This window comes from Anomaloglossus baeobatrachus, chromosome 4 (genome assembly GCF_048569485.1).
Source record: "Anomaloglossus baeobatrachus isolate aAnoBae1 chromosome 4, aAnoBae1.hap1, whole genome shotgun sequence".
NCBI classification, from domain to species: Eukaryota; Metazoa; Chordata; class Amphibia; order Anura; family Aromobatidae; genus Anomaloglossus; species Anomaloglossus baeobatrachus.
Window position 1 is genome coordinate 562,164,200 of NC_134356.1, and position 14,567 is coordinate 562,178,766.

A 14,567-nucleotide genomic window follows, 5' to 3' on the forward strand; every position below is an offset into this window, starting at 1 on the left:
TAGTAGCAAGTATTTGTGAAGTGTAAAGGAATTGATACATGGTTTTCTTAATATTTTAAAAATCTAAATCTGAAAACTGTGACATGCATTTGTATTCAGCCCCCTGAGTCAATACTTTTGTAGGACCAACTTTCACTGCAATTACTGCATCAAATCTTTTGGGGTCTGTCTCTTCCAGCTTTGCACATCTAGAGGCTGAAATGTTTGCCCATTCTTCTTTGCATAATAGCTGTATCTCAGTGAGATTGGATGGAGGCGTCTGTGAACAGCAATTTTCAAGTCTTGTCACTAATTCTCAAGGGATAAAAGTCTGGACTGTGACAGGGCCGTTCACACATGAATATGCTTTGTTCTAAACAATTCATTGTAGTGATGGTACTATGTGTAGGATTCCTGCTGGAGGTGTACCTGCACCACAGTTTCAAGTCTTTTGCAGCCTCTAACAGGTTTACCTCCATGATTGTCCTGTATTTAGCTTATTCCATCTTCCCATCAACTCTGACAATCTTCCCTGTACCTGCTGAGGAAAAATATCCCCACAGCATGATGCTGCCACCACCATGTTTGACGGCGTGTATGGTGTTTTCAGAGTGATGTGCAGTGTTCGTTTTCCTGCCACACACCATATTCTACATTTAGACCAAAAAGTTCTCCTTTGGTCTCATCTAACAAGAGAATCTTCTTCCACATTCTAGCTGTTTCCCCTACTTGGCTTGTTTCAAACTGAAAATGGCACTTCTTATGGTTTGCTTTCTAAAATGGTTTTCTTCTTGGCACTCTTCCGTAAAGACCAATTTTGTGGAGTATATGTCTAAAGCGGGCTTTACACGCTGCGATATCGGTACCGATATCACTAGCGTGGGTACCCGCCCCCATCTGTTGTGCGACACGGGCAAATCGCTGCCCGTGCCGCACAACATCGCCCAGACCCGTCCCACTACTTACCTGCCCGGCGACGTCGCTGTGACCGGCGAACTGCCTCCTTTCTAAGGGGGCGGTTCGTTCAGCGTCACAGCTGCGTCACTGAACCGCCGCCCAATAGAAGCGTTGGGGCGGAGATGAGCGGGACATAACATCCCGCCCACCTCCTTCCTTCTGCATAGTGGCCGGGAAGCAGGTAAGGAGAGGTTCCTCGTTCCTGCGGTGTCAAGGCCCTGTCACACACAGAGATAAATCTTTGGCAGATCTGTGGTTGCAGTGAAATCATGGACATATTGTTCCATTTGTACACAGCCACAAACCTGGCACTGATTGTCCACAATTTCACTGCAACCACAGATCTGCCAAAGATTTATCTCTGTGTGTGACAGGGCCTTCACACTGAGCGATGTGTGCTGCCGCAGGAATGAGGAACAACTTCGTTACTGCTGCAGTAACGATATTTGAGAATGGACCCCCATGTCACCGATGAGCGATTTTTGCACGTTTTTGCTACGATGCAAAATCGCTCATAGGTGTCACACGCAACGGCATCGCTAATGCGGCCGGATGTGCATCACCAATTCCATGACCCCAACGACTTCGCATTAGCGATGTCGTAGCGTGTAAAGCCCCCTTAATAGTTGTCCTGTGGACAGAGTCTTCCACCTGTGCTGTGGATCTGCAGAATGACCATAGGCCTTTTGGCTGTTTCTCTAATTAGTGCTCTTCTTGCTTGGGATTTGAATTTAGGTGGACGGCCATGTCTTGGTAGCTTGTAGTTGTGGCATACTCCTTCCATTTTTGGATGATAGTTTGAACAGTGCTCCATGAGATGTTTAGAACTTGGGCTATCATTTTATAACACTTTACTCTTTTTCACAACTTTATCCCTGACCTGTCTGGTATGGTCCTTGGTTTTAAAGATTCTGTTTGCTCGCTAATGTTCTCAAACAAATCTCTGAGGTCTTCACAGAACTGCTGTAGTTGTTACACTGAGGAAAAATTACACACAGGTAGACTCAACTTACAATTGTGACTTCTGGACTCAATTGGTCACTTAGGATTTTATTTAAATGTATCAGACTATACGGGACTGAATACAAATGCACATCACAATTTTCAGATTTATATTTGGAAAGTATTTAGAAAATTATGTATTTTCTTTACACTTTACAAATGCTTGCTACTTAGCGTTGGTATATCATGAAAAATCTCTCAAAAATAAATTTTTGTTTTTGAGAGTAACATGACAAAATGTGGAAAAGTTCACGGTGTATGAATACTTTTTCAACACCCTGTATAATAGGCTAGCGTCTGCCTCCAGCCTGGGTTTGCCATATGTAAAGATCCGTCTGCATTCTGAATCAGGTTCTATAAATAAATCCTGGATGTATAGTTTTCGTTTTCACTATGGAGAAAACAGACAAGGTGATGCATCTGCGGTCCACATCTCGTGTATGATGACTTTTATTGTGGATGATGGACTACTCTGCTTGTCCTAATGTTATATATTAGTAACTCCTATTATATAGTAATGTACTGAGCCATTTACATACATATTTAATTTTGCTTCAGGCTCCACAGGTATGGGAAACAAGCAGTCCATTCCCGGGGAGCTAGTGGTGAACCAGAGCCCGGTAGTCGCAGAGATCCAGACTGCGTACTCTGAAGGGGAGAGTGACAAAGCTCAGGACCTGATAAAAGCTGCCTGTGAGGAAAACCTTCCACGACCTGAAAAGGTACCAATTGTCTTTGACATTTGTGATCGCTATATTGAAAATCAAAGCTGGTGTCCACAATTTTTAGACATTTTTGTTTCCTAATAGCCATAAAACAAAAAAAATCCTTGTCCCTTCCAGATCTGCCACTTTGTTGCTCTCTGTTTTTACTTTTCTAAAGTGACCACCTATCATCTATGAAACTGCTGCAACCAATCACCGGCCGCAGCATTTTTCTGCCATCCATATGGGCATCAACTCTGAGGCCTGTGATTGGCTATATGTTTGTTTGGCATATGATCATTATACCAGAGCAAACCGGGACCAATGGGCCTATTGGAGTGGCGGTGTTGGATTTGACTTCACCGATATCAAAGTGTTTACATCCAATGGCATTGAAGCAAATATCAGCTGATTGGTGGGGGTGCTGTGTGTCGGACCCCTGTGAATGTTGTTATTGATCATTTATGCTATGGATTGCACAGCAACATATTATAAATGGACAATCCCTTTAAGTTATAACGGGCATGCAGAACACTCCTGGATGGTTACCCCCTTAGTTGCTGCAGCAAACATAGCATCTAAGGGTGTAAACACACTGGCTCCGTTTTGTACCGCTATTGTTCTCCTAGTGGGGAAATCATGGTAGGCATATTTCAAGTAGATTTTGGCATGGAATCTGTGCAAAACTCAGTTTTAAAAATTAAACTTTGAGTAAATGTACTTTTTATTGATGGAAGATACAAATGATTGGTGCAAAAAAAAAAAATCAAGGGTAGTCAAGTTAGGAACCAAAAGGGTTATAAAATGAAAAATATAACTTGTGTATTGAACAAACCCTTATAGGAATACAAAGGAATATGACCTCAGGATGAATCTAGCCAGTATACATGTATCTGTAGCTGTAGAGACACAGAGGTCTGCATGGGGGCTTTAGACACAAAATGGTAGGAAACTAGCTACCAAAATGAAATACCAAAATGAGGCCCAGACCCCCTCTACACATAATCTGATATTATAATTAGAAATCCTTTGACAGCATTAAATTACATTATCACAGGTTCTGAACCTCAGTTGGTCGCTCGACCATCAGCACAGACACAAATTGCAAGCATGAAAATTGGAGGAAAAGAGTCATATAGTGCAAACATATTTTATTAAGTGCAACACACCAACGATGTATATATAAAAAGCGGAAAAAACACCAAAAAACAGGACTAAAAAGTAGCAGCACTGATAATTGTTACACAGTTCATAGAAAGATCAAATAAAATCAGTAACATATTGGTGACCCCAATTCTTTAAGGGAAAGCATGATAATACACCTTGGGCTGTAGATAGTATATACCAAATGAGAGGATCATACCATTTCATCAAATACTCCCACATAAAGGCCCAAGGAAACCCCTGGCAATTACCCATATCAAAGGTCAGACCATCCGGATTTTAAAGTGGCAAGTGCTCACTAAAGTGGCCAGTACAAACAAAGTGACCAATGCAGGCATCTTCTTTTAAGGGAAGAAAGGCTCCGCCCATCACCCACCGACGTATGTTTCGCTTGTTCGGGATGTAGGTACATCCAAACCCGGCTTCCTCAGGGAGGGAGAAGAGCAGCGCCATGCTTCGTGCCGCTCTGTATTTAGGGGTTTCCTTGGGCCTTTATATGGAGTATTTGATGAAATGGTATGATCCTCTCATTTGGTATATATTATCTACAGCCCTAGGTGTATTATCATGCTTTCCCTTAAAGAATTGGGGTCACCAATATGTTACTGATTTTATTTGATCTTTGTATAAACTGAGTAACAATTATCAGTGCTGCTAGTTTTTAGTCCTGTTTTTTTTTCCGCTTTTCATATATACATCGTTGGTGTGTTGCACTTAATAAAATTTTTTTGCACTATATGACTCGTGTCCTCCAATTTTCATACATAATCTGATATGTACAAGTCACTTAAATTGGTGTGAATATTCTTTTTTTGGACAGCTCCAGCTCCTGCGACTCGCAGCTGCTTACGGGGATGTGCCCTCCGTACGGTATCTGCTTCACGAAGCCAAAGTGGTTTTACCAACTGATCCCTGCGACGACAATCCAGTAGTTATGGCGGCTCATTATGGGCACGGAGATGCTGTAATACTATTGCTTGATTCATTGCCAGGTATGAGTACATTATTATTTAAGGCCAATTTTATTATTATGATCACAGATTGCTGGAGTAACTAATTAGTGCAGTTTACAAAATTGATGTATTTTGGGGGATGGGAATTAATGAAAAATGGTTTTTGAGCAGATGTTCAGGAAGTGAGAGCTCGAAATACCACAAAGCTGTAACTATTTCTGTCTTATGGCATCCAGCATATTCATGTATCACAAATCTTCAGCACTACAGTAATTAGCTCGTGGATCCTGTGCTGAGCTATAGCTGTGCATGTGATGGATAACTATAAGATGCATTCAGCTGCACACTAAAAAGCCAACAACAATGTGTAAGGGAACTCTGGTATTGCATTACTGCTATAGGAATATATGAAAAAAGAGATATTTAGTTTATATATTGGCCAATGCATGTGAGCCCAGTCTCCACGGCAAGGTGATCTCTGTACACCCTGCGGAGCCGCTGCTTCACCACCGTGCGGAGCTGCCAGCCTACCTACACCCCACCTACTGTCTCCTCCCCAAAACCCTTTAGAAAGTAAGCCCGCAAGGGTAGGGCCCTCTTCCCTCTGTACTAGTCTGTCTACTGTAACTTGTGTATGTATTCTCTCTGTAACCCCCTTCTCATGTACAGCACCATGGAATCAATGGTGCTCTATAAATAAATAATAATAATATACCGGGAACCTAACTTTGATGGATAAGTCACGGCCATATCTAACCCTAACATAAGTAACAATATGGTGCCGTTTGTGCGTTCGCCTTGTTAGCGGTACGTGACACCATCGTCTTTTTTTTTAATATCATGAATGCATTAATATGGTGATAGTATAACTGCAGTGTCTGATATTCTCACACTCTGTTGCTGATTCTCAGGCTAATCTGACACACTGTCACTGTTTCTCAGTGTAATCTGTAATAAGTCACACGTTTTTCATATTTCCGGTACAAGGCACAGCTTGTGGTATGTCTTTCTGTAATATGGTTTCACATAAGACATTAGACAGTCTCACAGCTATATGTTCTGGACGCCATCATCCTCTGATTTCCAGCGTTCTTCTACCTATTCATACCATTAGCAATAAATGTTGTTTACATTTCTCATCCCATATTGGAGGCTTTGAAAAATAAAGTAACTTAGCAAATAGTCATTTAATAATAACATGCATTACTGCTAACAAAATACGTTTATAAATTGAGGAACAGTGCATAAAAAAGGTCCGTTTTATATGAGCCGAGCAGCCAGCGTCAAGGCGTATCTCTTTTCTGGGTCTCTACCTCTTAAATGCTCTTGAACAGCCTACAACTTTATGGGCAGGCAGGAACCTGCTAATGGGCAATTAAAAATCGCCTTCAAGGGAATCGGTCACCAGATTTGGTGACTATAAGGTGTGGCCACCATCAGTGAGCCCTGATATACAGCATTCTACAATACTGTATAGAAGATCCCAGGCCGCTGTGTAGAACATAAAAAACACTTTTATAATACTCATATAGGGGGTAGTCCGGTCCGATGGGTGTCGCTGCTCTCAGGTCCGGCGCCTCCTCTCTGCTGCAATCTCTGTCCTCCTTCTATCCAGCCTAGGCCGGAATTGATCTGGCTTTGATCTATCCTGCTGAGAGTAGATCAAAGTAGTGTAATGTGCAGGCGCAAGGAAAGGTTAAGGACCGCATGTGCTTTACAATACTTTGATCTGTCCTGAGCAGGGTAGATCAAAGTGCGCCTGCACAGGACCTCAATGCCGTCTAGTGTGGATGACGAAGGACGCGTCATGCACACAGGCCTCAAAAGGAGGAGGACGGAGATTGCCGCAAAGGGGAGGCGCCGGACCGGAGACCAATGACACCCATCGGACCGGACAGTCCCTTTTAAGATGAGTATTCTAAAAATGTTTTTTTACGTTCTACAGAGCAGCCTGTGCTCTTATATACAGTATTCTGGAATACTGTATATAAGGGCTCACTGTTGGTGGCCACAGCTTATAGGGAAAGCATTTAAGCTGATGGAAAAGAGTGATCAGTCAGAAGGCATGACCCTGTAATCTAAAATGAAAAAAACCTCAAGTGACAAATGTGAACAGGTGCAATCCGAATATGAAATATACTCTAAGAAATATACAGCCACACTCTGAAACGCAAAGGTATGCAAACATTGAATATAGGAATTTGGACATGCAGTACTGCTAAGGAAATAAATGTAAAAATTGAGACATTGGCTCATAAAAAAGGCACGTTTTTTGTGTGCCTAGCAGCCAGTATCAAGGCGTATCTCTAGGCTGGATTACTACCTCCTAAATGGCTCTACGTGGGCTGTACTAATAGGAAGTTAAAAATCGCCTTAAACTGATGGGAAGGAGTGCTCAGTCAGAAGGCATGACCCTGTAATCTAAAATCTGACTTTCAGCTTTTTTTTTCTACCTATTCTTACCAGGAGCAGTAAATGGTGTCTACATTTTTCATCCCATAATAGAGGCTTTGAAAAATAAAGTCACTTAGTAAATAGTCATTTAATAATAATCTACACTACAGTTCCTATGCAGACGTATGCATTACCATGGTAACTGAATAAATAAATCAGACTATACACAATATGAAGTATCTTTCCTATAGTTCTTGCCTATGGAAAGTGTAACCTGGCAAGAAATAGAGGATGTCTGGAAGGGAGTACGGCTGCAGGATCTGATTATACAGACTGTTGTCTGCTGCCATGGCGACGCATAGGTCTGCCTAGGAACTGTAGTGAGAAAACAGTTATTTGCCATAAAGCACATTTGAATAGTACAAAAAAGGCACTTATATGCTGCAACATGGTGACCCTGTAATGTGACCTGATATTGATTTTCAGATGCCTGCAGCCATAAACCTCTCCTGAACTGGCTTCTGGTCTCCTGCTGTGAGCAGGGTCATCTGGGCCTAGTGAAACTCCTCATCCTCACCTATCATGCCGACCCAGATTGCTATGCAACAAGAAATAACGAGTTTCCAGTCCTCCGCAAGTTACCTCTTTATGCCACCTGTATGGCAGGTAAGGTATAACTCCATACTTCTCTTCCTGCTAAAATATCTCGCAGACGTATAAAGGCCTTGTTGAACGCAACGACGGATCTAACGATATATCGCCGGGGTCATGGATTCCGTGACGCACATCCGGCATAGTTAGCAACGTTGTTGCATGTGACCGCAAGGAACAACTGTTAACGATGGAAAATACTCACCTTATCGTTGATCGTTGACACGTCGTTCCTTTTTAAATAATCGTTGATTGTGGAGGACGCAGGTTGTTCGTTGTTCCTGCGGCAGCACACATCGCTACGTGTGACACCTCGGGAACGGCGAACTGCAGCTTACCTACGGCCGCCGGCAATGCGGAAGGAAGGAAATGGGGGGGGGGATGTTACGTCCCTCTCATCTCCGCCCCTCTGCTTCTATTGGATGGCTGCCGCATGACGTCGCTGTGACGCCGCATGAACTGCCCCCTTAGAAAGGAGGCGGTTCGTCGGCAACAGCGACGTCGCTAGGCAGGTAAGTCCGCGTCACAGCTCCAAACAATTGGAGCCACGGGCAGCGATTTGCCAGTGACGCACAAACGATGGGGGCGGGTGCTTTCACTAGCGATATTGCTGCGTGTAACACCCCCTTTATATACCAAATTTCATCCATATCATCGGGAGGTAATGGGTCAAGTTCAGTAAAGCTTGGAGACCCTTAAAGTCCAGAAAAAAGCAACTAGTGGTGTCGTTTTTTTTTTATCTAAGTACTGTATTGTGAGGAGCTTTATGGAGGAGAGGAGGTTTTTTAGTCTTTGGCGAAAGCCAGGGGCAGAACATTTCGAGGGAGAGGTGCAGCACAGGAGAAGACTTTGGTATAAAATGTGGGAGGTGACGAGCACAGAAAGAGATTAAGAAGACAGGTGGGTGATCCTGAACTTAAATTAATGGATAAAATGGGTAAACAGGACTTAATGACAATGATTAGTCTGGTGATGGCTGCATTGTATGAGGGACTGGTCCAGAGACTGCCTATCTAAAGGCCCAGTCACACTAAACAACATCGCTAGCAACATTGCTGCTAACTAACAACTTTTGTGACGTAGCAGCGATGTTGCTAGCGATGTTGCTGTGTGTGACATCCAGCAACAACCCGGCCCCTGCTGTGAGGTCGTTGGTTGTTGCTGAATGTCCTGGGCCATTTTTTAGTTGTTGCTCTCCCGCTGTGAAGCACAGATCGCTGTGTGTGACAGCGAGAGAACAACAACTGAATGTGCAGTGAGCAGGGAGCCGGCTTCTGCGGACGCTGGTAACCACAATAAACATCGGGTAACCAAGAAGCCCTTACCTTGGTTACCCGATATTTACCTTCGTTACCAGCGTCCCCGCTCTCAGCTGTCAGTGCTGGATCCTGCTCTGTGCACATGTAGCTGCAGTACACATTGGGTAATTAACCCCATGTGTACTGTAGCTAGGAGAGCAGGGAGCCAGCGCTAAGCAGTGTGCGCGGCTCCCTGCTCCCTGCTCTCTGCACATGTAGCTGCAGTACACATCGGGTAATTAACCCCATGTGTACTGTATCTAGGAGAGCAGGGAGCCAGCGCTAAGCGGTGTGTGCTGGTTACCAAGGTAAATATCGGGTTGGTTACCCAATATTTACCTTAGTTACCAAGCGCAGCATCGCTTCCACGCGGCGCTGCTCGCTGGGGGCTGGTCACTGGTTGCTGGTGATCTCACCAGCAACTCGTGTAGCCACGCTCCAGCGATCCCTGCCAGGTCAGGTTGCTGGTGGGATCGCTGGAGCGTCGCAGTGTGACATCTCACCAGCAACCTCCTAGCAACTTACCAGCGATCCCTATCAGGTTGAATCATTGTTGGGATCGCTGATAAGTTGTTTAGTGTGACTGGGCCTTAAGGCCCCTTTACACACCTGAGACTGTCTAGCGATCCCACCAGCGATCCCAACCTGGCCGGGATCGCTACAAAGTCTCTGGTGAGCTGTCAAACAGGCAGACCTGGCCAACGACGCAACAGCGATCCGGACCTGCAGAACGACCTAGCTAGTCATTGGGGACGTTGTAAAGCAGCTTTTTGAAAGGGAAGTCGCTAACGAAGTCGCTGTAAAGGCCCCTTTACACACTGAGACTTTCTAGCGATCATGCCGCACAGCGGGAAACAAAGGATCAAAGAATGGTCCTGAACGATTTGTAACGATCAGCAACTTCACAGCAGGGGCCAGGTCGCTGATGTGTTTCACACACTGCAATGTCGCTGGGGAGGTCGCTATAACGTCACAAAACCGGTGACGTTACAGCGATGTCGTTTGCGATGTTGCAGTGTGTAAAGCCACCTTTAAGGAAAACCTGCTAGTAGAGATTTGCAATAGTCAGGGGAACATAAAAAGGGTATAGATAAGGCATATTAAAAGTTTATCTAGCAAGAAAGTAGTAGATAACGTGATAAGATGTTAAAAGGGGACTTTTTGTTACAAAAAGGAATTTGTCACCAGGGTTTTGCTACCCCATTTGAGAGCCGCATGCAATTGGGGCAGAAACCCTGATTCTAGCAATGTGTCACTTACTGGGCTGCTTGCTGCAGTTTTGATAAAATCACTGTCTTTTGTACTGAATGCTGAGCTCTGTATAACCCACCCACACCATTGAGTGACAACTTTCTATGTACGCTGTGGATAGGCAGAAAGCTGCCAATCGGTTGTGGTTGAGTTATTGTTATTATTGTTCATGAGCTCTGTGTGACTACATGGTAGCAGGCTTACTAGTCCTAGTGATAATCTCCTACTTATGAATAAGTGATTTATTTAACATTTCATTAAGGCCCTGTGCGCATACTATAGTATTTGCTGTGTTTTTGGTGCACTTTGTGGCACTAAACTGCATGCATTTCCTTCCCCAGCAAAGTCTATGAAAATTCAGGAAGGCTGTATGCACGTTTCTTCTTTTTTGCCTGCAGTTTTTGTTAAAGAAAAAAAAAGCAGCATGTCACTTCTTTTCTGCGTTTTTACCTGAATTTTTCTATTGAATATAGTGAAAAAAACGCAGTGGCAAAAAACGCAGCAAAACGCATGCGGGTTTTGATGCGTTTTTCTGCCAGAGGGTGTGTTTTTTGCTGAAGAAAAAACAAACTATAGTGTGTGCACATACTCTAAGGCCCCTTTCACACTGCGTTTTGCCTTACATTTAATGGTCCTCTCAGGGCATCCGTCCGAACCACCCCTCCCCCACTCTGCAAAGCGTGTTTCGGACGCATGCGCCGACCGAGCCATTGACTATAATGGAGCACACTACGTTAGCGTGTGCTTTGTTTTGTACCATTTTTGCAGATATACGTTTTCTGCGGGCGGACACCCAAATGTAGTCGACTACGTACGAGTGTCCGCCTGCAGAAAACGTATATGCATGAAAATAGTACAAAACAGAGCACACGCTAACGTACTGTGCTCCATTATAGTCAATGGCCCTGTCAGCGCATGCGTCTGAAACACGCATTGCGGGGTGGGGGGAGTGACGGTTCGGATGGATGCCCCGACGGGACCTGTGAACAGAAGGCAAAACGCAGTGTGAAAGGTGCCTAAGAAGGGAAGGGACACATCTCTGGACTCAGTCTTATTTCCCTTTGACTGTTGTCATTATTTGTACCAAATTTATCAGCGTTGCTTGTTGTGTTGATAAATTCGGACATCTTTAGCTATGACTCTTTCGTTGAGAACCGATACTCCAGCGTTATGGCGTCTCCTTACTGGAGGGAGTTTGCGACCTTTCATAAAATTCACTGATCGTAAGTCTGGTTAACCCCTTATTGCACTTTTTATGGAAAGCTTCGTAAAATCAAACAAAGCCATGATGTTTTTTATAAACCTGTTGTGCGATATTTGTTACCTTTTTACTCTAAAAACCTGGTGCAAAAGCCTTGACATGCCTCCTGAAGGTCTGGCTTAATATTTAGAATAATTTAATGATAATCAGCACTTATGTCAAAGATTACATGTACAGTGGAACCTTGGATTAAGAGTAACTTGGTTGAGAGCGTTTTGCAAGACAAGCAAAGCTTTTCAAATATTTGTAACGTGGTTTAAGAGCAATGCTTTGCAATAAGAGCAAATACTCACCGTGCACACTTCCGGTTCCGTCCTTTCACCGTGCTCTGACCCGCTCTGGAGGTAACTTTCTGTACCTACTGTATGTACTGTAGATCATTGTACAGTATATACTATATAGCATGTCTATCAATTTACATTTGTAGATAAAGTATTGTACTTTCTTTTTGCTAACCAGTACTGCACATTGCTTGTACTGTAGTCTTAATTGTCTGTGCAGTATCACTACCCCACATTTGGCTTGGTTCTGCAGATCCCCCGCTCCTTCTTTCGGACCCTGGACTCCTTAATGACTACCTTTGTCTGGGGCGCTTCCAGATCGAAAGTCCAATTGGCCAAATTACAGAGGCACAAAGACATGAGGGGTATGGCCTTTCCTGATCTTTATATATACTACCTGGCTGGACAACTGAAATATCTGGGTCAATGGACACTACCTGGGGTGATGGGCTCTCCGGAGGGATTCTTGGCAGAGTTCACGGGTGTGGATCTCCTATGGCCCCTATTGACAGATTACAAGAGAGCCCCTGAGGGCCTTATCCTCCCGATACACAAACTGGGGGCTAGGATATGGAAAGAGGCTAAAGCCATATTCGGATTCCATGATGTACCAATTGAGACCCCCTTATGGGGTAACCTGGACCTTCCGCACTTTTGTGGATTGTCGGGCTTTGGTGAATGGAGGAATCGCGGAATAGTCTCCCTGAGCTCAATTGTCCGTGATGGTGAACTCCGTCCTTTTGTGCAACTGCGAGCGGAATTCGAATTGCCGGAAACCCATGGGTTTCAGTACCTCCAGATCAGACACGCCTTTCGGGCTCAGTTCTCTGGTCGTGGGGTTAGATTATCTTCCTTCCCAATCATTGGAATTATTAGATCACAAGGCCCTGGCGGTCTTATCTCCAAACTATACTCCTCTCTTATTCGGGCCAAAGCCATGAATAACCCTCTTTCTGTCCGGGATAAGTGGAGAGCCAGGATTCCTGAAATAGATGACGTAGTTTGGGACGACATTGTCGAATCCCACACTTTGGTCTTTCCTGCAATTAATAACAGGCTGATCCAATTCTACATAATACACCAGAGTTATATCACTCCCCAGAGACTGAAAAAGATGAACAACTCGGTGGGGGAGAGTTGTCCGAGGTGTGGGAGAGACAGTGCAGATTGGCACATGATATGGTAATGTCGGATCATTCACTCTTATTGGGGTGAGGTTACAGTGGTTCTTTCCTCCATACTTGAAAAACCGGTCCCTATGAGCCCGACTCAGTGCCTATTTGGTGTTGTAGACGTGCACTCTTGGTCCCAAGATGAGAATTTTTTATTAAAAAAGATCCTGTTTCTGGCCCGGAAGGGCATCATACTAAATTGGATGAGTGCTCATCCCCCATCTAGGGCCTCTTGGATTGCACTGGTAAATACTATAATCCCGCTAGAACAATTTGTATTCAAGACGAGATGTTCTTTATATAAATTTGACAAAATATGGGGCAGATGGTTGGGTTCGCCCTTGACTGGGGGCTCACCTGGTTCCCTGGCTAATAACCTACAGACACTGCTGTCACAGTAATAATTTGTTATCATACCAGTGATACGGAAGGGGAAATTTATAGATCATAAGGTTATATATCAGCAGTGTGACGAGGTCCCCGTCACCTAGTTTGCATGTTCCTTGTCAATATGAGTTGTTTTTTTTTTTTTTTTTACCACATGTTAGATATAGCTTGTGAGCAGACACATTTGAGGTATCTACTGTTTCAATGTTATCCTAAGAGTACAGGATATTGCCTTGATTATTGATGTATTATCACTCTGGAGTTTGATCAATATTTACCCATATCCTAACTGTACAAATTGTTGACTTGATTTTTGATGTAATGCCATACTTAACCTTCAATAAAACGAGTTTAAAAAAAAAAAAAATTTTTGGCTTGTGGAATGAATTGTCTGCATTTCAATTATATCCTATGGGAATATTTGCTTTGATATAAGAGTAACTTTGTTTAAGAGCAGACTCCCGGAACCAATTATGCTCGTAATCCAAGGATCCACTGTATATAGAAAATCTGAGTGTTTAGTGCATATAATAGAGTTTATATAGAGCATTACTCTTTGTAGTGATATCTGGAATGTGGTGTTCTATGTGAGATAACCGTACACCTTTCCATCTGCACTTTGCCCATGATTAATACAGGTGCAGAGGAAATGTAGAATAACAGCCGGCTTCCTGCAGATCTGTACTGACTGCTCCTCTATGGGAAGAAATGACTCTTCCCTTTTCGACTCTGCTCGCCTGTGTGAGGTAAGACTTGTTACCGCTGTTAGTAATCACTTTCTTATTCTGGTGACTGTTCCAGGTCATGAAGACATTGCAGAGTTCTTACTTCAGAACGGAGCTGGTTTCTGTTCGTACATATTGATGGACAACCCTGAGCTATCCAAAAAACTTCTGAGGAAGAGAAGTCATAGTGACCCCTCTGGGCCCAACGACCAGGTAGCATCGGTAGGTTTTATGGTACTAGGAGATGATGGGTTTTCATGTTTTACGGCTCACCATTGTGCTTTTATTCTGGATGTGGAGGCTGTGGACAAAATAGTCTCCTCACACCCAAAATCTGATCATCTGACCAAGAATTCTCGAGCATTACATGTTTGTCTATGGAAAGCTT

The 14,567-nt window shown here is 43.7% G+C and overlaps 1 protein-coding gene across 4 annotated transcripts in view; it reads left to right on the forward strand.

Annotated features, from left to right (window-relative positions):
• The window catches only part of LRRK1 (leucine rich repeat kinase 1), a 171,360-nt gene that overhangs the window by 19,430 nt on the left and 137,363 nt on the right, over positions 1 to 14,567 (forward strand). For 3 of the 4 annotated variants that reach the window (XM_075346006.1, XM_075346009.1, XM_075346008.1), the window contains exons 2-5: positions 2,497 to 2,660; positions 4,627 to 4,798; positions 7,640 to 7,819; positions 14,256 to 14,401. In XM_075346006.1, the coding sequence (XP_075202121.1) occupies positions 2,497 to 2,660; positions 4,627 to 4,798; positions 7,640 to 7,819; positions 14,256 to 14,401 (662 nt within the window). The remainder of the gene's footprint in view (positions 1 to 2,496; positions 2,661 to 4,626; positions 4,799 to 7,639; positions 7,820 to 14,255; positions 14,402 to 14,567) is intronic. The other variant, XM_075346007.1, reaches the window with a different exon arrangement.